General features: G+C 47.8%; 1 protein-coding gene across 6 annotated transcripts in view; it reads left to right on the top strand.

The window, feature by feature from the left end:
- LOC106587324 (zinc finger homeobox protein 3) overlaps positions 1-22,132 on the top strand; it is a 328,380-nt gene that overhangs the window by 251,206 nt on the left and 55,042 nt on the right. For all 6 annotated transcript variants that reach the window (XM_045709036.2, XM_045709037.2, XM_045709041.2 and 3 more), the window contains one exon: positions 1,416-1,647. In XM_045709036.2, coding sequence (XP_045564992.2) covers positions 1,416-1,647 — 232 coding nt within the window. The remainder of the gene's footprint in view (positions 1-1,415; positions 1,648-22,132) is intronic.

The following is a 22,132-nucleotide window of genomic DNA, read 5'->3' as shown; positions in this document are numbered from 1 at the left end:
ATACATGCAATTCTCAAAAGCTGTCAACGCCATGCATGGAAAACCCAGCCATTGTTCCAATTTTTACATGTATTTATTTTCCTGGCAGTTTTTAATGGAGCATTAATGATGTTTATTTGGATTCATTATCTGATCTAGTCCCCATCTGCCAGTGAAGTGGTTGTTGTTTTCAGTCCTTTCACCCACTCAGCCACTGAATCTCACAAGAGACTAGGCCATGAAGATTCTTGTAAGTCGCTCTGGATAAGAGCGTCTGCTAAATGACGTAAATGTAAGATTAGAATAGAAAAAAAACCATATTGTGATGATTGACATTGATTGCCGCCCCAGAAATCCACAGCTAGACTCCAGAGTGGGCTGTATGAACAGAACATGACAGGCATGAGAAGCAGTGAGAACAGTGGCCATACTGAGTCTGGCCCTTCCATTATAAACATGAAATGATCAGGACCCTGTTTTATAGGATAATTATCAGTACCTCTACCAATCCCCTAGCCAGGGCCATATTGTGTTGGCATTGTGCCATTGATTGGGCCTTGTAGGGGGTAATTAGTGTGTGGGTCCATGGTGTAGTGTGGTGTTGGGAGAGATGGTGTCACTGTGGGGTGTGGGGCACGTTGTGTGTCATTATAGGGTGTATGTCGGGTGTGGGGTACAGTGGAGTTGGAGTGTCAGTGTGGGGCACTTAGAGGAAATGATGGGGTTGATGGGTCAATACTGTGGAGTCTCTGTCCTCTGAAGGTCACTACCCTGTTGAGGAATGTTCTAGCTTGTTTCAGAATGTGCCCCCCCCCCCCCCCCTCTCTCCGCGTTCCCTCTCTCTCCCTGGCACTTGCTGTGATAGGGAGGATTTCACTGGCCCTGATCAATATTTAGCATCCCATGCATGAAACAGGCAGATGTTTGGAGTTTCCTTCTCAGAGACGGGAGGCTTCACTTGAGTGAAAGGGATCAATGCTCAGGGCTGTGGTCCTGTGGTCCTCTGAGGGGTGCATGATGTGTACCTCTCGCCCGCGCCTGGGCCCCTGAGACCAGCCCGGCTCCCACCCCTCTCTTCTCCTGTCCTGTTAGTCCACAGACAGATACAGCCAGACACAGAGAGAGATACAGGGCTCAGTCCAAACAGAACAGTGTGGAAGAGGGCTGGGTGTTAAACAACAGGGCCGTGATTGGTAATTGATTTGTTCATTTGCGAACTGTGTGAGTGAAAGTGAGTCAGTGGTGGCTGGCTAGCTGTCTGCCGTCAGTTAAAAGCCCTTTCTCTCCCTCTCCTCTCTCTTTATTTCTCTCTCTCTCTCCTCTCTCTCCTCACTCTCTCTTCTCTCCCTCTCCTCTCTCTTTCTCTCTCTCTCTCTCCTCTCTCTCTCTCTTCTCTCTCTCTTCTCTCTCTTCTCTCTCTCTCTCTCCTCCCACAGCACCTGCAGCATCAGGAGAACGCGGTGGAGGGAGATGCCTGCTACTACCACTGTGTGCTGTGTAACTACTCCACCAAGGCCAAGCTCAACCTGGTCCAGCATGTGCGCTCCATGAAGCACCAGCGCAGCGAGAGCCTGAGGAAGCTCCAGCGCCTGCAGAAGGGCCTGCCTGAGGATGAGGAGGAGCTCAGCGCCATCTTCACCATCCGCAAGTGTCCGTCTGCTGATACAGGTAAGATACAGAGGACTTACACTCCACTATATTTTACAATGGGAGGACTTACTCTCCACTATATTTTACAATGGGAGGACTTACTCTCCACTATATTTTACAATGGGAGGACTTACTCTCCACTATATTTTACAATGGGAGGACTTACTCTCCACTATATTTTACAATTGGAGGACTTACTCTCCACTATATTTTACAATGGGAGGACTTACTCTCCACTATATTTTACAATTGGAGGACTTACTCTCCACTATATTTTACAATGGGAGGACTTACTCTCCACTATATTTTACAATGGGATACAGACACACTCACCAGCTACTGGCTGTGCTTGTAGCTGCTTCATAATACTTCACACAGGGACTAAAGAGGGCTTTATTTTATGTCCTCTGCGGTATAGATATGAGCATCAGTGCTTATGTTAATTATCAAAGATAATTTGATTACTTTCATGGAACCAGCCACCTTTAGACAGTGACTGTGCTGCCGTTGTTATTTTTCGCTGCAAGGGAAATGTAATGAAACACATACTGATAAACTGATTTTAAAAAGTAACAGTGGTTGAAATGTGAGTGTCTATGCCGTATCGTATTCAAACAAGACAAACAGCTCCCAATGCCACTGAGTCTGTGCTGTGATATTGATATAAGCAGGTAAAATGATGATAAAATGGTGCACAATTTATTTTCTTTGGCACCTCAGATTCAAAATACAGAGTGCTCTAGATTGTTTTACTTTTGCTCGCACAAAGAGCATATCTACCAGGAAAGCCACCTGCCCTCTGTAACTCCTCCCACACAGGTAGAAGGCAGGAAGTAGCTACTGTGCCTCCATTCTGTCAGGCACAAACCCTACACTCTAAGTTTATTTATATATTTTAATAATAGGCTCAGTTCAGAATAGTGCATGTATTCAGAATGTATATTCACATCTTTTTTCCTAGTCAAACCTAAATTTACTGTAACTAATTATTTATGAATGCAGCCTTTTTTCCTATATATGCACAATTCAGTTGGATGCTTTCTGAGAAATAATAATAATAATTCTGAGACCAGGCCTGGCCGTGCCTGCAGTTAATCGAGGCTACAGGGCCTTGCTGTTCAGCCAATAAAGACACATTCAGAGATGCCATCAGGCCAGAGGTAGGAGGAGCAAAGCAGCAATAACAGATACACCCACAGCAGCAGCAGTAAAAGGCACAAACAAAAGCCAGGATTGGTCGTTTGTTAGGGGCCGATGAGCTGCGGTCAATTAACACTGTGTCTTAGCACAGATTTGGTTTTCTTATCATTTTAACTTCTGCACCCTGACAAAGGGCCTCCATTGTTTATCCCCCCGCAGAGTGCCGTCACTGCCCTCCCTCACACTCACTCTGTGTGTTGTTATGTAAAAAAAGTCCAGGCCTCTGAAAACGCTTTGTTCCAAGGAGGCAGGGATAATGAAGCCAGCGGCCGGGAAATTGCGCAAAAGGCAGTCACAGATCTGAGGCAAATCATTAGAGAACACATTTAGACGAGCAATTAAGGACAATTAAGCTTTCTGCTCACTGCACTCCAAATATGTTAATGACTACAGTACAGTGGACAAGTGAACATGTAAAAGCAAGAGGAAGCCCACTTAGGTTAAAAGGGTGGGGGTTTGGGGATTTTGTGTTAGAGGAAGGAGGGGGGCTGTGGTGTGGTTCACAAACAAGAGGTTCTGTTTATTTATATATCTTCTTTCCTAACCTTTGATGTGCGTTAATGGATAACCCCGTTTGTAAGAAACTGAGTGAGGCTAGCTGTAGGTTAGGTAATGGGCTCCTGCACGGGGGTGGTGTGGGCAGAGCAATACACACACACACACACACACAACACACACACACACACACAAACACACACACTGTACACATACGCTGGGGGTGCTCTCTCCAGCCCCCCTTCGGAGATACATCAAACTACAGTCTTCCAGGCCACATTATCCCACAGTCAACACAAGACAAACACTACAAGATGGTGGATAAAAAAAGTTCTACTGTGTGATAATTGTTTAGGCCACTAGTGGGGTTTAGTTCAAGGTGTGTACTTTGAAGATGACTTGATTGCCTTGCTGTCAGGTCCTTCAGTAGATTAATTTAATCACCTCATCTTTTCCCGAAAGTAATTCAGCTACTTTTGACCTGAGAGGTTAAGAAATAGAACGGGAGGGTTGTTAGGAATTAGATCATTAGGTTTGGCTGATTGTAACACACTGATGAAAGGCAAGGGGGTTCATTGTAAACGTATCACAAGGTCAAAGGGTGGAATTGCTCATATGTACCGGGCGTTGTTTTATCAAGACATCCAGAGATCATTATGATCCAGTAAATTAACCGTAAGCATAGAGATCTCCTAATGTCTCTCCCAGTCCCTATCCTGTGTTAGTGACTCTGTTAGGGCTATGCACCATGCTAAGGGCCGTCGTTATCATGCTCCTGAACAGTCTGGCATTCTGGGACTTTAGAAAGCCAGAGGATCCTTTAATAGCCTGTGACTTGATGTTTACCAAACGGAACTCTGCGAGGCTCAGCGCTGAAGGCCTGATTGATTGTGCTATAGAGTCAGGCTCTGCTCGCTTCCACCTTACAGGCCAGCGGACATTCTCTGCCAGGAAAAGACTGGGCGCAGACCAAGAGCGTCAGGAACGGCTGCCACATCCCCTTTAAGAGCCAGGGCAAAGTTTTCCCTCTCTCCTTCACCCTTTATTTTTTCCTTTATATATATAGTTTTTAAAGGTCCGTTAAATGAAATGAAGTGTGTAATAAAGAATGTCAGCCTTTTCTTGCTCTCCTACCCCCCCCCCCCCCCTGCCCCCAAAAAGCATCTTGATCGAATTACGCTGGTAATGAACATACCTTTTCATCAGCGAGAATGAACTGTTGTGAATTCCTAGACTCCACCCCTCCTTCTGCCAAACTACCGCTTCACCTCCTAATGCCTTGTCCCAGCACCAGTGAATGACCCAGTCCTCCCCCCACCCCCCACCCCCTTTAGAGCTGAACCATTCCCTCCTGGTGTAATGACCCAGTCCTCCCCCCACCCCCTTTAGAGCTGAACCATTCCCTCCTGGTGTAATGACCCAGTCCTCCCCCCACCCCCTTTAGAGCTGAACCATTCCCTCCTGGTGTAATGACCCAGTCCTCCCCCCACCCCCTTTAGAGCTGAACCATTCCCTCCTGGTGTAATATTTAATTTCCTCCCCGCTAGCTCTTCGGAGGCGCAGGACCCTTTCTTGTGGTCGAGGCACAGTTGCTAAAGTGGTGGAAGGTTCCCCTGCTTGTTAAAACAAAGCTGGCCCTGGATTTCTGGGTCAGCTAGGCAGTAATTCCCCTGACTGCTGCTGGGCTTGGAGCGCTGCTCTGTTGGTGTTAGGTGCTGGGCTACTAGTCTCCACAGGAGCTAGCTAGGAACTAGGCTTCCCCCAATCAGCAGCCTCCTTGCAGCAGCCCCAGGAGCCCTGACCACTGTATCAAAGACCAGAGTGACGTCATGAAGGAGAAAGGACAGATGACAACACAAGAAGGCTTCTCTCTGTAAACAGATGCAGGCAGCACAGAGACTAGAACAGTGTTTGCAAGGTGTGTAATCACACATGCACTCACACAGGAAGCCTTGCTGGGTGAAAGGTCTGTGTTTTTAGGAAGCTGTGGGGTACGGGCGGCTGGGCAGGTGGAATCCGAAGGCCAGAGGTTTTTGGTGCCATGTCTCCCCTCTGTAGAGCGTCCAGAGAGAGTGCTGCTAAGGCGGCAGAGATGAATTTCCTGTCCAATTAGACCAACGCTGGGATAAAAGGCAGCCATTGTTTTAATTCCTGCCCCCGCTCTGAAAATGTGCTGCTTAAGCATGTTCCTCTGTGGCTCGGCCTCCATTTGTCTTCTTTAACCCTTTCTCTGGCTGGCCGGGGGGGAACAAAGGAGGCCTCAGAGGGACCCCAGCCACACCCACACCCCAGCCACACAGCTGCCCTGTCTCTGTCCCTGGGTGGAGAGGCCACAGAGCACAGCCCGCTGCTGCCCTGTACTAACACACTGCACACAGCCCAGACACCGACACCTCACTGGATACACTGGCAGAGAGAGGGAGGGGAGAAGAGACGAGAGGAGAAACTCTGGTTCCAGGTATGTGTGTGTGGGTTTGTGTGTGTGTGTATGGTGACTGATAGCTAGTGTGACACTCGGGCATTGGATGACACTATTTCTTATGAGTGATGTTCACCAGGGCATATAACTCACTGACACATTGGGGTTTCTCATTTCATAACAGTTAATGGACTAAAGTTATTTTTTGAGCACTGAACAGAATGAGATCATGCTTTTTAAAAAGGGCAAAGTTAAATGGTTATTGCATGGTGGGTGCCCTTCTGCCAGTGACTAGGGTCCTAGTGGAGGTGTGGTGGAGGGGAGCAGGCCACAGATATGGAGGGAAGCAGTGTGAGTCTGCGGTGTGTGCCTGCACTTGTGTGTGTGTGTGTGTGTGTGTGTGTGTGTGTGTGTGTGGCGGAGGAGGCTGAGAAGGAGAACAAACAGGGCTGACGGTGTGGATTAGCCCCTGCTGTAAATCTGCCTCAGCCACAGATGGCAGGCCCTTGATCACTGGTCTGTGACGGGTTGGCTCTCATCGCAGAAGGAAATCCCTGTCTGTGAGGTGGCTGGGAGGGAGGCTGGGGCCGGGGCCCGTCAGAGCAGCCTCCACTCATTGTCTCCAGTCTCTCAGGACACAGGGGCCTGCCTGGCCAGTCAGGGGTTTAGCAGCAGTCAGAGGGGGGGTATAGAGGGGTGACGGGTGGGCTGGATAGTGACACTGCAGTAGCCATGGTAAACACCCCACCAGCAGAGGTTGCTACTCAGGTCTCTAACCAGGAAGCGCAGTAACAAGAGCCTGGCCGGCACATCCCAGTGGGTGTGGCCTAGCAAGTGGGTAGAGGAGCATGCAGGCTGTTTGCATGGGCAAATGGAAATGAGGCCAAAGGATGCGTGGAATTACTGCATACTGGCGGAATCCAATTTGAAACCCGCTGCTTGTTTCACTAAAAGGGGTGCGCTTCCAGGGTCACACACTTAATAGCAAGCCCTGTCCTGACAACAGAGGCATCCCTCTTATCCCCACGCGCCTCTCTCCCTTTCCGTCTCATACATAATTCTATGGTCCCAAAAAAGCTGGCAAAGAGCTTCATGCCTAAAACAATTTGCTAATAAGGCAAATGCAGTATCCTTACTCATCTTCTGGGGCCCCCAGCTCTCTGGCAGCCCTTACGGAGGCTCTTGGACAGCTGACAGGACATGTCAACAGTGGGGGGGAAATGGTAGGCTTTCAAACCATCCTCACCTAAACTGGGCTGGAATATCTCATGCTCATGCAGTATAGAAGCCAGGTCCTCTCCCTTCCTCTCACCCCCTGCCTGTCTATAGCCCCTGAGAGCTGCACATTAGCTGGGCTTTGAGCTTTACCTTCTCCAGCTCCCACAGTGTTCCTGAAGGAGCGGGTCCTGTGGCGGGGCTGTGAGAGCAGAAGCCAGGGGAAGCAGGGGTGAGCCTGGCCACGCTCCGATGGCGTTGCGGGGGCGGCCTGCAGCACAGCTCCCTCCCACAGACGGGAGGAGCACAGGAGACGGACAGCAGCCATCCCTGGAATGTCCTCCTTTTTTCATGCTTGTTAAAATGCTACGTAAACCTTCACAGGAACAGGATATTGTAGCCCCTAACCACCAGCCACTTCTTCCACGCCATATTATGTCCAATCTGAAATTGACTTTGCTGTATGCTGTTTTAATAAAGGCTGTTATTACAGTGATGCAGAGTGGAGATGAGGTCTGGGTGAGGAGGGTTAGTAGGGTGAGGAGGGGCCCCTGTAGGGCCCGGGGCCCAGTGCCCAGTCTGGCTCCTGTCAGACGGCTGGCCTCTAATCCAGGACCCAGGGGCACAGGGAGCAGAGGAAATTGTTTGCTGTCCGCAGAACGTGGCAGGAATTTCATAAATACATTACCTTTCATTTTTTTTTAAACAACAAAAAAACTAGCCTTTTATTATTAAAAAAGCTGAAATAATGACTTTATAGACTTTCCAGTTGTGCACGTTACGCAGTCACACTCATATGGCCCTGCTGTCCAAACTCACACAAGTAACTATTTTCTTTCCCCCTGGTTTATAGATGGCCTCTGTATAAATTCCACTGCTGGCTCATCCTGCAACAGCAAATTGACCAGAAAGCCACGATCCTATTTTGGGATAGACTATGAATCAAAACGTCCTGTGTCCATATTCATTCTTCCTGCATTTCATGACTGTACCCCAGAGCACTAAGCACTGGTCTGGATGGCACTGACCACTGGCTGCACTGCCTCAGCCTCTCTCTGCCTGGCAGGTGAACAGACTGGCCCACTGTCTATCTGTCAGTCAACCCAATAGATGGCCTATGGAGTAGAGCACCAGGCTTTAGGGGGAAGAGAGAAACAGAGAGGGATAGTGAGAGGAGGCCAAGTGAAGGGTGAACTCAGAAACTACAAAGATATTTTATTCCAAAACAAAATCTACTCAGTCTACTTTTCAGCTTGAACTTTTAACATAAAAACCTTTTTGCATAATGAGCTTTTTACATAGATACACTAGGCCTTATTGAGTTTGTTTACTGTGTGTGCTGTGCTCTGTGTGTGCTGTGCTCTGTGTGTGCTGTGCTCTGTGTGTGCTGTGCTCTGTGTGTGCTGTGCTCGGTGTGTGCTTTTCAGCATCAGGGATGGCACATGGGTGTAAACCTGAGCTGGATTTTATGTTGCACACACTCATAAATAAGTTCACACATAGGTGTCCACACAGAGTTAGCGGGTGTGTGGGTGAGAGAGGCCCTCACTCCCTGTCATCGAGCCCGTTTTCAGGCCTTTATTTCAGCCGCCGACAAGGTGCGTCGCCGTCAGCCGAGAGGAGACAGGCAGCGCATTATAATATTGGTTTCCCTCGCTCCCGTCATTACCAGACGCTCTTCTTGAAAGCTGATCCAAAAGATAGACAGTCCATCAGGAGACAGTCTTCTCATTTGTACTTACTAACCGTGTTAATGAGTTCTATTTCCAGGCCCTGAGGCTTTGCTGCTGCATATCTGAGCAGAGATGGGGAGCAGCGATTCAGGGTGCTGGGTTGCACACTCCGGAGGGGTATGTGGGGTCGGGGGGGTTATGCAGTAGCCCTGCTTGCCCACCTGTCACTCAGCGAGAGACTGACCACAGACTCTCTTGTGGTCCTGTCAGTCTGGCTTGAGGGCACAGAGGGCTGCAGGCTCTGTGGTTGCAGAAAGAGGAACTGAGAATAGATGCGCTGACGTACAGAGAATGGCTCTGATGGGTTTGATTAAACCAGCAGCAGCAACAGTGTCAGACAGGAAGCATAAGAGGAGGAGAGGAAAAGCCGTAAGTGCTTTGAGAGAGAAGTGAGTTCATTTTACAATTTCTTTGAAAATACCTTGTGTACTGTATGAGTTTTTAGTGACTAGGTTATTATGAGTTTAGTCAAGGTGAGTGTTTATAGGATTCTACTGCAGCGTCTTTTCAGATGTGCAACATGGCTGGCTGGTGTTCCACTAGTGCAGACAGCGGCTTGGCACCCATCTTGGTTTATTTAGTGGAAATGCTGTATTGTACGTGTATCACAGTCAGTTCCCCAGTGTGACTCATTTCACTGGCTCTGTAATCACACTACACCAATAACGCCAAGTGTTCCATATAAATCCCATCCAATCAAAGCTCTGTTTTAGGCCATCCTGGACAGCACACACAGGCACATCCATAAATCCATCACAGCCTAACATTTGATCGCTCTACGATACGTCTGTAATGTGGCTACCTCTCTTGCCGATCACTAGCACTTGTAACTTTTCATTTGACATAAGCAGATAAGTTTTCTTTGTAGCTTACTTGGACTTCCCCCAAGGCACACATTTTGATCTCACGCCCAGTAGGCCCTTGTTCGGATACATTTGCTATTGATTGCACTGTTTGTTTATGTCAGGTATTCTGGGAACAAGAGCCAATAAATTCTTAAATGCCGTTAGATCGCTTTATTTGTTGCTATATTTTGGTGTTGCGAGACCAAACAGTTCACTCACTGTCAGAATCAAGGCAGCTCAATTTGACCATAGGCAACATGAGAGAGTGGAGAAGTGGAGAAGTTTGGCAACTTTAGAATGGAGGCAAGGAAAGCTTTATTTAGTCTTTTTTAATAAGGCCTGTTTGTCCCCCCAGAGAGCACTGGCAGATCAAAGGCCATGATCTTTGCTCTGGATGAGTTCAGTCTCAGCTCAGCAGCCCTGACTCTCCCAGCCTGACAGCAGAACAAAACCAGGGAGTAAAGAATGCCCTCTCCAGCAGCCAACCTGCCCTCACACTCTGAAGGCTCCATTACAATAAAGGCAGATGAAACAAACACTGGCTGAAAGCAAGAGATGATTCATTATCTGTCCCGTGATAGATGTGAATGACTGGCGGAGAGAACCACTGTGGTGTCTGATTGTGTGTGTGTTTCTTACACACCATTCTCTCTCTCTCTCTCTCTCTCTCTCTCTCTCTCTCTCTCTCTCTCTCTCTCTCTCTCTCTCTCTCACACACACAGACACACACTTTCATACACACACATACAGCATTGTGTGTGTGCGTTGGCGTCAGAGCCTTGTGCTGTCTGTCCCTCCACCTCATCAATTAAAAGCAGCCAGGCAGATGGCAGTGATGAGAGAGGAGCAGGAATAATTCAATAGTGAACCCTGCTAACCTTTACCTGTGGGCCTGCACTCCTGCCATTGATTCAGCCTGCATCTGATTATTCTCTAGGGAAGGAGGGTATGGTTGAGTGAGGAGAAAAATACATGGGGAAATGTGAGCGAGAGAGAGAGAGAGAGAGAGAGAGAGAGAGAGAGAGAGAGAGACAGAGAATCCAGGTTTGTTATGGTGGTGACATCAGTACACTCTATCAGTGGCCCGTAGGGGGGAGCAGGTGTTTGGCTCGGGATGTCTCCTGTTACCCCCGGCAACCATCATCACCTTTCCCCCCCCACAGGGATAGGCTGGGTATCAACAGTACAGAGACAGGGATTCTCACACTGTCCCCCCGGCCTCAAAGGACCACTCTGGCCTCCCCTATACACCACCCACACTGGGCAGGCTATTGATCACAGCACACCTTCAGCTCCTGGCCCAGTGTCTGCATACTGCAGGGGAATCTCCCTCCCTGCTTCAAACAAAGTGTTAACATTGGCCCTAATAGAGGATGAATGTTTAGATGCAGAGTGTTGAGGGGTAGTGTGGTGGTGCTCTGTGGCTGCTGATTGGACAGCCGTTTCCGTGTGAAGGTCTGTTTTGTTAAAGAAGGGCTGAAGTCTGGATTTGGAAGTCAGTCGTGCCCATGGCCTGGGCTGGGTGGAAGTCTGGCTGACTCTATTTAACCAGATGTGAGGCCCTTTTTCTGCACAGTGACGATCCAAGACAAGATGGTATTTGTTTTTGACAAACTGGGACATTCCTGCTGTTTGACTGGGCTAGATTTATGGCATCCCTCCTGATCCGGTGGAAGGCATAGCCCTCACACTGTCTCTTTGTCTGGTTGGGCCCGCTGCCTTGTCACTGCTATTTTATTAGCTGCTACTAGACAGATTCCCCCACAAGCCTGTTTAGATGGGCCAGAGGAGTCTGCCCTGGCCCACTGATGGATGGTATTTAAAGTGCAAAAACTCCCAGAAAAATGACTATTGCGTATTATTTTAGTGCAGTGTTTGGGCGCAGGCCCCTCAGTCAGGGCGGGGCGGTGGAGAGGAGATTCACCAGTCATTAGAGCAGAAGCACTGCATCAAAGACATAGCTCCCATCTGAGGGATTATATCTGCTTCTTAAACGTGTTGTATTGTGTGTCTTGGCCATCCTCTCGACCTGGTGTCTGTTTACATTACAGTATGCAGGGCACAGCCACTGAGACAAAGGCCTGCCTCTCAAGCACTACTCAGAATGAATACGGCCAAGAAGACAAGTGTGTTTCTCTCTGTTGTGTCACTCATGGGTTTCAGATTAAAGCTCTGCATTTCCTCGTGAAATAGTGCCTCATTTATACTCATGATTAGAAATAAACTACTCAGATAAAATCATGGGCAGATCTGTTTTCTGAATTTCCTATTGTCTTTGTTTCACACATTGCCTATAAAATGGTTACTGCATATGCAATCATTGCCTGTTGATTTCCAATCCCTGCAGCAGTTTATACGGGCGTTTTCCTTTTTTATTGTTGTGGGATTTTTGGCATGGTTCTTTGTTGAGCCCTCAGAGTTCTGTAAAGCATATTCTTTCATTTAAAAATGAATTTGGAAGACACAAAGACGGGAGAGTGAGAGGAAAATATGTTGGAAGACAGCAGAAAAACCACCCTGACCAATTTGAAGCATTAAGATGAATAATCCACTGTTAAGAAACCACGCAAAGGTCAATTTTCACGCTACCTGCTCAGTAAGCGTACAGGAGAGCCCGGCGTATCGAGTCAATTCAGCCGCGCTGCACAGTCAAGAGGAAAGGACACGCAATTCAGGCCCACTTTAGAGTTGTGCCGCTATGTTAGACCAAGTGCTGCTATAAAAAGATTTTCGCCTCGTTCACTCAGGCTGATGGTCTCATGCACTTGTTTTTGAAGTTTTAATGCTCTCCCTGCCGTGATACATGTAGACTTGGATGGCCAGTTTAGAAATAGTTTATTAACTTGGCCCCAAAAAAGACAATATTTGACTTTATATAAGTCCTTGGTCTGAGATTCAGAATGCACAACAACAGCCTTATTCAGAGTCATAAGGTACAGGATAAACCCACAGCATCCAGAGAGAGTCTGGGCCTTTAGCCAGTGTACCCACAGCCTGTGTCAATGCAGGTGAGAGCAACCTCTGTCTATTCAGGAGCAGGTTAGACAGTGCTGTAACACGCTGATGATGATCTAGAAGCAGAGAGAGAGAGAGAGAGAGAGAGAGAGAGAGAGGTCAGTGTGCAGCAGGAAGCATAGCCCAGTGCACCAGACAGGCTAAAGGCCTCTCCTCTCCCCAGGCCCCACAGCCCTCTGTAGGGGATGGAGCTGGTGCTGCTCCCCTGTGTGACTCCTATTAGAAATGGAGAGGGATTACACTGAAGCGTCTATGGTCTGTGGTCATCTGAATTTTAAAACGGGGACTAATGGTGTCTGAGAAGGGTGGCCTGGCATTCAGGGAGTAGTATTAACATCCAGGTCCTTGTCATTCTTCCCTGTTCCCTTAATGAACCACGGATAGGGAACTGTGTTGGAAATAACAGGCAAGTCAATGGCTATTAAACCTGTTAGGGCTAGGGGGCAGTATTTGCAAGGCCGGATAAAAAAACGTAACCGATTTTAATCTGGTTACTACTCCTGCCCAGTAACTAGAATATGCATATAATTGTTTGATTTGGATAGAAAACACCCTAAAGTTTCTAAAACTGTTTGAATGGTGTCTGTGAGTATAACAGAACTCATATGGCAGTCAAAACCCTGAGACAAATCCTGACAGGAAACTGAAATCTGATGTGTGGATATCACTTCAAACATTTGCCATTGAAACACACAGGGGCTTGTGATTCATTTAGCACTTCCTATGGCTTCCACTAGATGTCCCCAGTCTTTAAAAGGGGTTTGAGTCTCCTACTATCAAAATTGACTGAAAGAGAGGATGTTTACCTTGGTCACAGGGGATGGGCCATTACCATTGTGACGTCGGCGCCCATGGGTACTCTCCCTTTTCGAAACGTTTTGAAAGACAATGCAACCGTCCCAATGGAATATTATTGAAGCCCTGGTTGAAAAAGCCCCTAAAGATTTATGTTATACAACGTTTGACATGTTTGAACAAACTTAAATATATATTTTTTGCTCATTCCTGACGACAAGTCAGACACACACAGTACATTTTCACTAGCCTTCGGAGCGCGCTAACACTATTGGGACATAAATTATTAACTTTTTTGAACAAAACTACATTTGTTATGGACCTGGGATTCCTAGAAGTGCCTTCTGATAAAGATAATCAAAGGTAAGGGATTATTTACAATAGTATTTTTGATGGTTGATCGTTCCAAGATGGCTCCAACATGTATAGCCTAGACTTTTTTTCTGGGCATACCACGTCGTTTATTGCAAAGTGTGATTTCCCAGTAAAGTTATTTTTAAATCTGGCAAAGAGATGGCATTCAAGACATGTTATTCTATAAGTCTTTGAATGACAATATTACATTTTAACAATGTTTTCGAATAGTAATTTTGTAAATTGTAGCGCTGATCATCGGAAGCATTTGAGGGAAAATATTTTCTGAACGTCATGCGCCGATGTAAAATGCTATTTTTATATATAAATATGAACTTTATCGAACAAAAAATGCATGTGTTGTGTAACATGATGTCCTAGGAGTGTCATCTGATGAAGGTTGTCAAAGGTTAGTGCTGCATTTAGCTGTGTTTTGGGTATTTGTGATGCATGCTAGTTGCTTTGAAAATGGCTGTGTGATTATTTCTGGCTGGGTACTCTGCTGACATAATCTAATGTTTTGCTTTTGCTGTAAAGCCTTTTTGAAATCGGACAACGTGGTTCGATTCAGGAGAGGTGTATCTATAAAACGGTGTAAAATAGTCATATGTTTGAGAAATTGAAGTTATAGCATTTATGAGGTTTTGCATTTAGCGCGACTCGATTCCACTGGCTGTTGATTAGGGTGGGACGCAAGCGTCCCACTGGCCCAGACAGGTTTTAAACAGCCAGCACACACAGTTAAAATAGCTAGACTAGAGAAACCCTGCTGTAAAGAGATGGAAGAGGCTAACGCCAAGCAAGAGCAGCCCTTTTGTTTGGAGATAATATGTACACATCTGCTACAGTTTGGGAGCTAGATAATGTGTTTAGTTCCTGTTGGGCTGTGTGAAATATTATTTCAGAGGACCTAGTGAGAAAAAAGTTATAATTATGGGGTGTGTTTTGGAAATGAGTGTCTCTCTCATGTATATGCTGAATATCTCAGGCACGTGGAAAGGTTGAGACGGGGCACATATTTGGGGGCGAGAAGCAGAATGGCGTTACAGCGGCGGTGTCTGAATGGACGGTGCAGGTCACTGTCAATCAGCCAGACGGAGCGCTAATCTGCCGTTTGTTTGGTTTCTTCTGGCCCTGTGTCAACGGGGCCCAATATGGCAGGGCGAATTAGGAAAAATGGCCCGTGTTTTTGTCATGTAAAACGGGGCGAGAAAATCTAATTGGGTGGGGGAGAGAGAACGATGTCTCCTTTGTTTAAGGGCCTTCCGCAGTCACTTTCCAGGCCCCATTGTGAGTGGCCCACAATAGCATTAATGTGTGCTCTTGGCCTGGGCTCTTCCTTTCTGTGCAGTCAGCTCCTGTCCGTTCCACTCTGTCTCCACGCTTCACCTCCACGCTTCAACAGCGCTGAGGACGGGGCACAGAGAGACCCCTCCACCACTACTACTCTTTTCCCAATCCCATATACCCCCACCCCCACCACAGCCCTTACCCTGCCTGCCCCGTTTTCTTATTCCAGCCCATTAAAAAAAAATGTTTGAGAAAAGGCAAATTCCTTCCCTTCTTTGTCTGCCCTCCGTTTCCTACCTCCGGAAAAGTATCTTTACATTTCCTGGTGCATGTTATCTGATTTCAAGAATTCAGTCATTCAATGAGACATTTTTGGAATTGATTGCTCAGTAAGTTAAGAGTCAGTACTTGCCATGAGGGGTGACCAAATTCACAATGAAAGATTTGTGTCTTCATCAAAAAGAAGAAAATACTTTAAATTCCTAACATCATGAGAATACTGGACAGTGACTCATTTGATTGAGAGGTTGCTTGTAATACATTACTACTTAGAAGTTGTTACTTCAGCTTACCTGCCAATACAATATATTAGTGAACATAGTTAATTGGAATGTTTCTCTATTGTAGTGTAGAGGACAGAAACATTTGTAGTTGTTGTATCTAATCGACCCAAACTGTTGGGTGACATTGTACCTGATTGTCAACAGGCAGGTTTGGAGTGCACCCCTGCACTTACTGTGATTTCTCTCAAGTGTGATGGGGGTTAGTCTTCTTTCATCTAAAGATAGGAACCGTCTTTAAATGAGCACTTGAGCCTCACTACAAAGAAGTGCACTTAACGCTTATGTGAGCCCCAATACAAATCCCCTGTAATTGGTGACTGTCTACCTTTTTCATTTCGTTGCATTATCATATTCTAAAGCACTAGACAAATCTAATAGCAAAAAATAATAATAATGATCAAATATGTGTTAATATAATATTTCTTTATACAAAAGCATAGTGCATAGAGCTGGGGGCAGGCAGACATGTGAGCTTGGGGAGTGGCTCCACCCCCAACCCTGTCCATGTGCAAATTGAATAACGACTAACCTCGTCATATTTAGTGCACTATTAATGGCCCTGTGCCTTGTGAAGGTGTAATCATGCGTGATAAAAACCGGGCTGAAGTTACTAAGCTACGAGCTATCTTGTGTGCATTAAAGTGTCCTTTTTTTGTTGCAAAGGTCATTCATAACTTGGTCGCGCCGTTGATGTACAGTGAGAGATATTGATTGATTAATGCATAAAGTGCTCGGAATCCATTTGGCTCTGTGAAAGGGAATGGGAGAGAAGACTTGCTCTCTCTCTCTCTCTCTCTCTCTCTCTCTCTCTCTCTCTCTCTCTCTCTCTCTCTCTCTCTCTCTCTCTCTCTCTCTCTCTCTCTCTCTCTCTCTCCCCCTCCCTCCCTCTCCCCTCTCTCTCTCTCTCTCTCGCTCTCTCACTCACTCTCTATATTTTCACCTCTCCCCCCATTGTTCGAAGGGCATCATTTTTCGTCGGCTAAGTTTAAGGGACAAAAGCCCCCGATTCTGCCAAGTAATGCATTCAAAGGAACATTGATTCTCATCAGTGTCAGTTGAATTACTCTCAAAGGCTTGACAAGGAGTTGCTCTTATATTAGCCTGTCTCTTCTCCTGCCCCCAAAAGAATGTGTAGCTGCAAGGAGAGTTCGCTAGCAGTCTACCCCATCTCTAAGAACACAAGAAGATAATGTTTTATCTCCAAGTACAGAAAAGTTTTATTCTCTTTTTACTCTGAACTTTTCTGCAATGTTAGCTCATTTAGTTAGATGGTGGATAGCCTGGCACAGTCATATTCTCTCTCTCTGACGATCCTCATTGTGGTCATTGAGCCTTCCATTCATATGCAGTGTACCAATCATTGGTCATGTGAGGTTAATATTGGTGATGTCACAGGGTGTATTTTGCTGGGTTTAACCTACCACGCTGTGTCTCCATTGTCCGTGCCTAGATTGATTCTTGGAGGACATGGATATGCTCCCCTCCGAACTCTGTGTGCCTCCTAAGGAGGTTTTGAAGAGCCTTTGAGGGCAGGGTCAGAGGGTCAGTACCTTAGCGCTCCGTGACAAGGAAGAGGAGCCCTTTGTCCCCGAGGCCCCCGGCGGGGGAGCCCTGTGAAAGGGGCCTGAGAGACGGCCGTTCCCCTAAAAACATGGGGCCGCATTAGGGATTCAAAACAAGAGTGTGCCATCCTCTGCACCTTTCATCTCCACCGGGGTCTGCTCCATTAGGATCTTTTATCTTTGTGCTGATGGCTGCTGCTGATAATGGGGCTGCCGAGAAAAGCCCCAAAAAGTAACACACAGCCCTCCTCCTCCTATAAGTGGAATAGCACATCCATCCATCCTGTGTGTACAGATTAGTCCATGCTGAATAAGCCATATGGTTATGAGAATGTGTTGGGGTGTATTTTTTATTTTTTTAATGAGAAAATACTACACAGCATTGTGAATGTTATTTGCTGTGGCGTGCTGTGTTGCTAATGGTTTGTGGCCTGACCGCAGTGGCAGCCATCGCTGCAGCGAGAGCACTGGTGTCAGCTGCCTTAACACTCTACAGCCACCCCCCGTAACCCCAACCCCTCCCGCTGAACAACTGTGACGCCCCCCTCCCTTCTCCATATTGCTGACAACGGATGGTGTTTGAATGATGATTCATTTTTCAACAACCAATAAGATATGCAGTGTGTGTATACGTTTGAGCTATTTAGCATCTGGTTTTGTATTCAGGGATGTTGTCTAGGTCTGTCTGGCAATGCAAAAAAGCTATATATGACCGGCCATCGCCTCGTAGGTGGAGGTATGGAGAGATATTTGAATTAGTCTGCTAATGCTTCTGTAGAATTGCATTAATGCCCTTCTGTGGTATCACACGCATCTTGAAAAAAGTTGCTTTTGGGGAAGAAAACACAATCGCATAAATGGTATAGTTATTCATGCAGGGCAATGTTTTTCAAATGTTATAGTAATTATGAGAAATACTCTTGCTTTCCCCTACATAGCCACGGTGAAGCAAATTTCATTTCCAAGGCAAAGCGAGGAAGGAACACACTGAATAATCATTGTGTTTAATGCTCTAGTCATAATCCCAGGTTTTATGATGGTTTTCTAATGATTTTCTAATGATGTTAAATATTAGTAGAGAGAAAAGCTATCATTTGAACGCAGCAGTCGTTTTGTCAACGCTCTATCAGGACACCCGATTGCAACTACAATGAATATTGGGCTGGGAATGAGATTTAAGGGCCATCCCTTTTGGTGTTTTATTTTGCCGACTCCCTGTCCGCCATAAATCCTCATCGCCGAGTTCTTGAAGCTAGCGCCGTCACCCACGCTCCCCAGGTGGGAATACGATTCGGCGCAGGGGCCATTTCATTCAGGGCCACTGTCCGTCCACCGCAGTCATTCGTAAAAAAACGCTGGAGCAGTCCCTGTGGAGAAAACAGTCCAGTGGACTCCTGGGAAATAAAAAAGCAGAGGAAGAGAGAGAAGGAGGAGAAAATGGAGGGAAAAATGTCAGGGAGAGAAGGGGGGAGATGCTTCGAATGGCTATCAAACGAAATACAGAAAGCTCAGTCCCTGATGAGTGACAATGTAGAGCAAAATATGTATTGGAGACAAAGGCTTTGTCTCCTTCCTGGGCCTCTTCAATGAATTACACTGCTCCCCCCCATAGCTTTTTAATTAAATGGCTGCAGCTCCATCTCTCTATCCGTAGCTCCCCATTACAGAGGCTAGATAAGGGATTGCTATCTGTAGCATGTTAAGAAAGGCTGCTGGGCAGCGAAGCCTCATGAAATTTGTCACAAGATCTAATTTTCCTCAATGCCAGACGTGATGCTTATAATTGATATGGAGGCAGTAGTAATTTATTGGCCGTCCGCAATTATTATCGCCTACAAACGGCGGAATGTGACTGCAATTTAGTTGGTCGTGGGGGGGGGGGGCAGTAGGTACGTGTGTGTGTGGTAGTGTTGGGGGGGGCAGTAGGTACGTGTGTGTGTGGTTGTGGTGGGGGGCAGTAGGTACGCGTGTGTGGTAGTGGTGGGGGGGCAGTAGTTACGTGTGTGGTAGTGTTGGGGGGGCAGTAGGTACGTGTGTGGTAGTGTTGGGGGGGCAGTAGGTACGTGTGTGTGGTAGTGGTGGTGGGGGGGCAGTAGGTACGTGTGTGTGGTAGTGGTGGTGGTGGGGGGGGGGGCAGTAGGTACGTGTGTGTGGTAGTGTTGGGGGGGCAGTAGGTACGTGTGTGTGGTAGTGTTGGGGGGGCAGTAGGTACGTGTGTGTGTGGTAGTGGTGGTGGGGGGGCAGTAGGTACGTGTGTGTGTGGTAGTGGTGGTGGGGGGGCAGTAGGTACGTGTGTGTGGTAGTGGTGGTGGGGGGGCAGTAGGTACGTGTGTGTGGTAGTGGTGGTGGGGGGGCAGTAGGTACGTGTGTGTGGTAGTGGTGGGGGGGGCAGTAGGTACATGTGTGTGGTAGTGGTGGGGGGGGGCAGTAGGTACGTGTGTGTGGTGGTAGTGGTGGTGGTGGGGGGGGCAGTAGGTACGTGTGTGTGGTGGTAGTGGTGGTGGTGGGGGGGGCAGTAGGTACGTGTGTGTGGTAGTGTTGGGGGGGCAGTAGGTACGTGTGTGTGGTAGTGTTGGGGGGGGCAGTAGGTACGTGTGTGTGGTAGTGTTGGGGGGGGGGCAGTAGGTACGTGTGTGTGGTAGTGTTGGGGGGGCAGTAGGTACGTGTGTGTGTGGTAGTGGTGGTGGGGGGGCAGTAGGTACGTGTGTGTGGTGTGGTAGTGTTGGGGGGGCAGTAGGTACGTGTGTGTGGTAGTGGTGGTGGGGGGGCAGTAGGTACGTGTGTGTGGTAGTGTTGGGGGGCAGTAGGTACGTGTGTGTGGTAGTGTTGGGGGGGCAGTAGGTACGTGTGTGTGGTAGTGTTGGGGGGGCAGTAGGTACGTGTGTGTGTGTGTGTGGTAGTGTTGGGGGGGGCAGTAGGTACGTGTGTGTGGTAGTGGTGGTGGGGGGGCAGTAGGTACGTGTGTGTGGTAGTGGTGGTGGGGGGGCAGTAGGTACGTGTGTGTGGTAGTGGTGGTGGGGGGGCAGTAGGTACATGTGTGTGATAGTGGTGGTGGTGGGGGGGCAGTAGGTACGTGTGTGTGGTAGTGGTGGTGGGGGGGTGGCAGTAGGTACGTGTGTGTGGTAGTGTTGGGGGGGCAGTAGGTACATGTGTGTGGTAGTAGTGGTGGGGGGGGGGCAGTAGGTACGTGTGTGTGTGGTAGTGGTGGTGGGGGGGCAGTAGGTACGTGTGTGTGGTAGTGGTGGTGGTGGGGGGGGGCAGTAGGTACGTGTGTGTGGTAGTGGTGGTGGGGGGGGCAGTAGGTACGTGTGTGTGGTAGTGGTGGTGGGGCAGTAGGTACGTGTGTGTGGTAGTGTTGGGGGGGCAGTAGGTACGTGTGTGTGTGGTAGTGTTGGGGGGGCAGTAGGTACGTGTGTGTGGTAGTGTTGGGGGGCAGTAGGTACGTGTGTGTGGTAGTGTTGGGGGGGCAGTAGGTACGTGTGTGTGTGGTAGTGTTGGGGGGGCAGTAGGTACGTGTGTGTGGTAGTGTTGGGGGGGCAGTAGGTACGTGTGTGTGGTAGTGTTGGGGGGGCAGTAGGTACGTGTGTGTGTGGTAGTGGTGGTGGGGGGGCAGTAGGTACGTGTGTGTGGTAGTGGTGGAGGGGCAGTAGGTACGTGTGTGTGGTAGTGTTGGGGGGGCAGTAGGTACGTGTGTGTGGTAGTGTTGGGGGGGCAGTAGGTACGTGTGTGTGGTAGTGTTGGGGGGGCAGTAGGTACGTGTGTGTGGTAGTGTTGGGGGGGCAGTAGGTACGTGTGTGGTAGTGTTGGGGGGGCAGTAGGTACGTGTGTGTGGTAGTGTTGGGGGGGCAGTAGGTACGTGTGTGTGGTAGTGTTGGGGGGGCAGTAGGTACTTGTGTGTGGTAGTGTTGGGGGGGGCAGTAGGTACGTGTGTGTGGTAGTGTTGGGGGGGCAGTAGGTACGTGTGTGTGGTAGTGTTGGGGGGGCAGTAGGTACGTGTGTGTGGTAGTGTTGGGGGGGAATGTAGTTTCAGGTTGTGGTGCAGATTTCTTTATTTTTTGGTATCTTGGTGTGTGTGTGTCCAACCGTCATGATCACTTCAGGATGCAAATTGATGGTGGCCCCGTATCATAAACAATATGTGGCCCCTAATGCCTGTGTGAGGAGCCGAGGTCACCACGCCAGCTGGACATTCACACTCAGCCGGGGGTTGGGAGGGCCTGGGGGTGGGGCTGGTGCTGCAATGCTTTGTCCACTTCCATTTCTCTCAAGTCCACATTTATTTTGTCTCTTGATCTGCTCTGGGTTTTTTTTCCTGGTATAATGATGATCATGCGAGAGCTGGGATTGTTAAAAATGTAGTCATTTGAATACTGAAGAGGATCAGGGACTCACACTCCATCAGGGGGAAATGCAATCAAGCATTTATTATTATATTTTTAATCAAATTGTGAATTTATTTACCTCATTACCTTTCGCTGGCAGATTCAGAAAAATATAGGGACACACACAGTCTGTACCCAGAGGGAGATTTGTCAGTACAATCTGAAATAACATGAGAAATCAATCACGGGCTTTTGGAAGCCGTTCCTTGTTTAATGCACGTCGAAGCTGTGTTCCGATTTTAAACCACCTCCCAAGTTCATTAATTTCCCTGTCCTGGTCATAACATTAAATAAATAAATCTTCAGTTTTCCAATGCAGCCCGACGAGGCGCTGCATTGAAAACATGCACTCATTAACACAGAAATATCATTAGTGATATGAAGGTAGCACTTTAGTTTAAAAATGAGGCAGCTCAATGCCCTCTATGTGCAATGTGGGTCACGTGAACTGTCTGGGCTGAGGACAATGTGTTACTGAAGGTGTTGTCCACTCATTAGCAACGCAGCAGTGGCCGGTCGCTTCCCTGGTGTGTGTGAGTGGGTGTCTGCTTGTCTCTCTGTGTATTCATGTGTCTAGCGTTAACCCATGTTCATGTATGCAGTGTGCATACTGTGCAGGTGGAGGAATTAGAAAA

This window comes from Salmo salar, chromosome 26, assembly GCF_965601325.2.
Source record: "Salmo salar chromosome 26, fSalSal1, whole genome shotgun sequence".
In the NCBI taxonomy this organism is placed as follows: Eukaryota; Metazoa; Chordata; class Actinopteri; order Salmoniformes; family Salmonidae; genus Salmo; species Salmo salar.
Note: the sequence above shows the minus strand (reverse complement) of the source record. Positions and strands in the feature narration are given on the sequence as shown.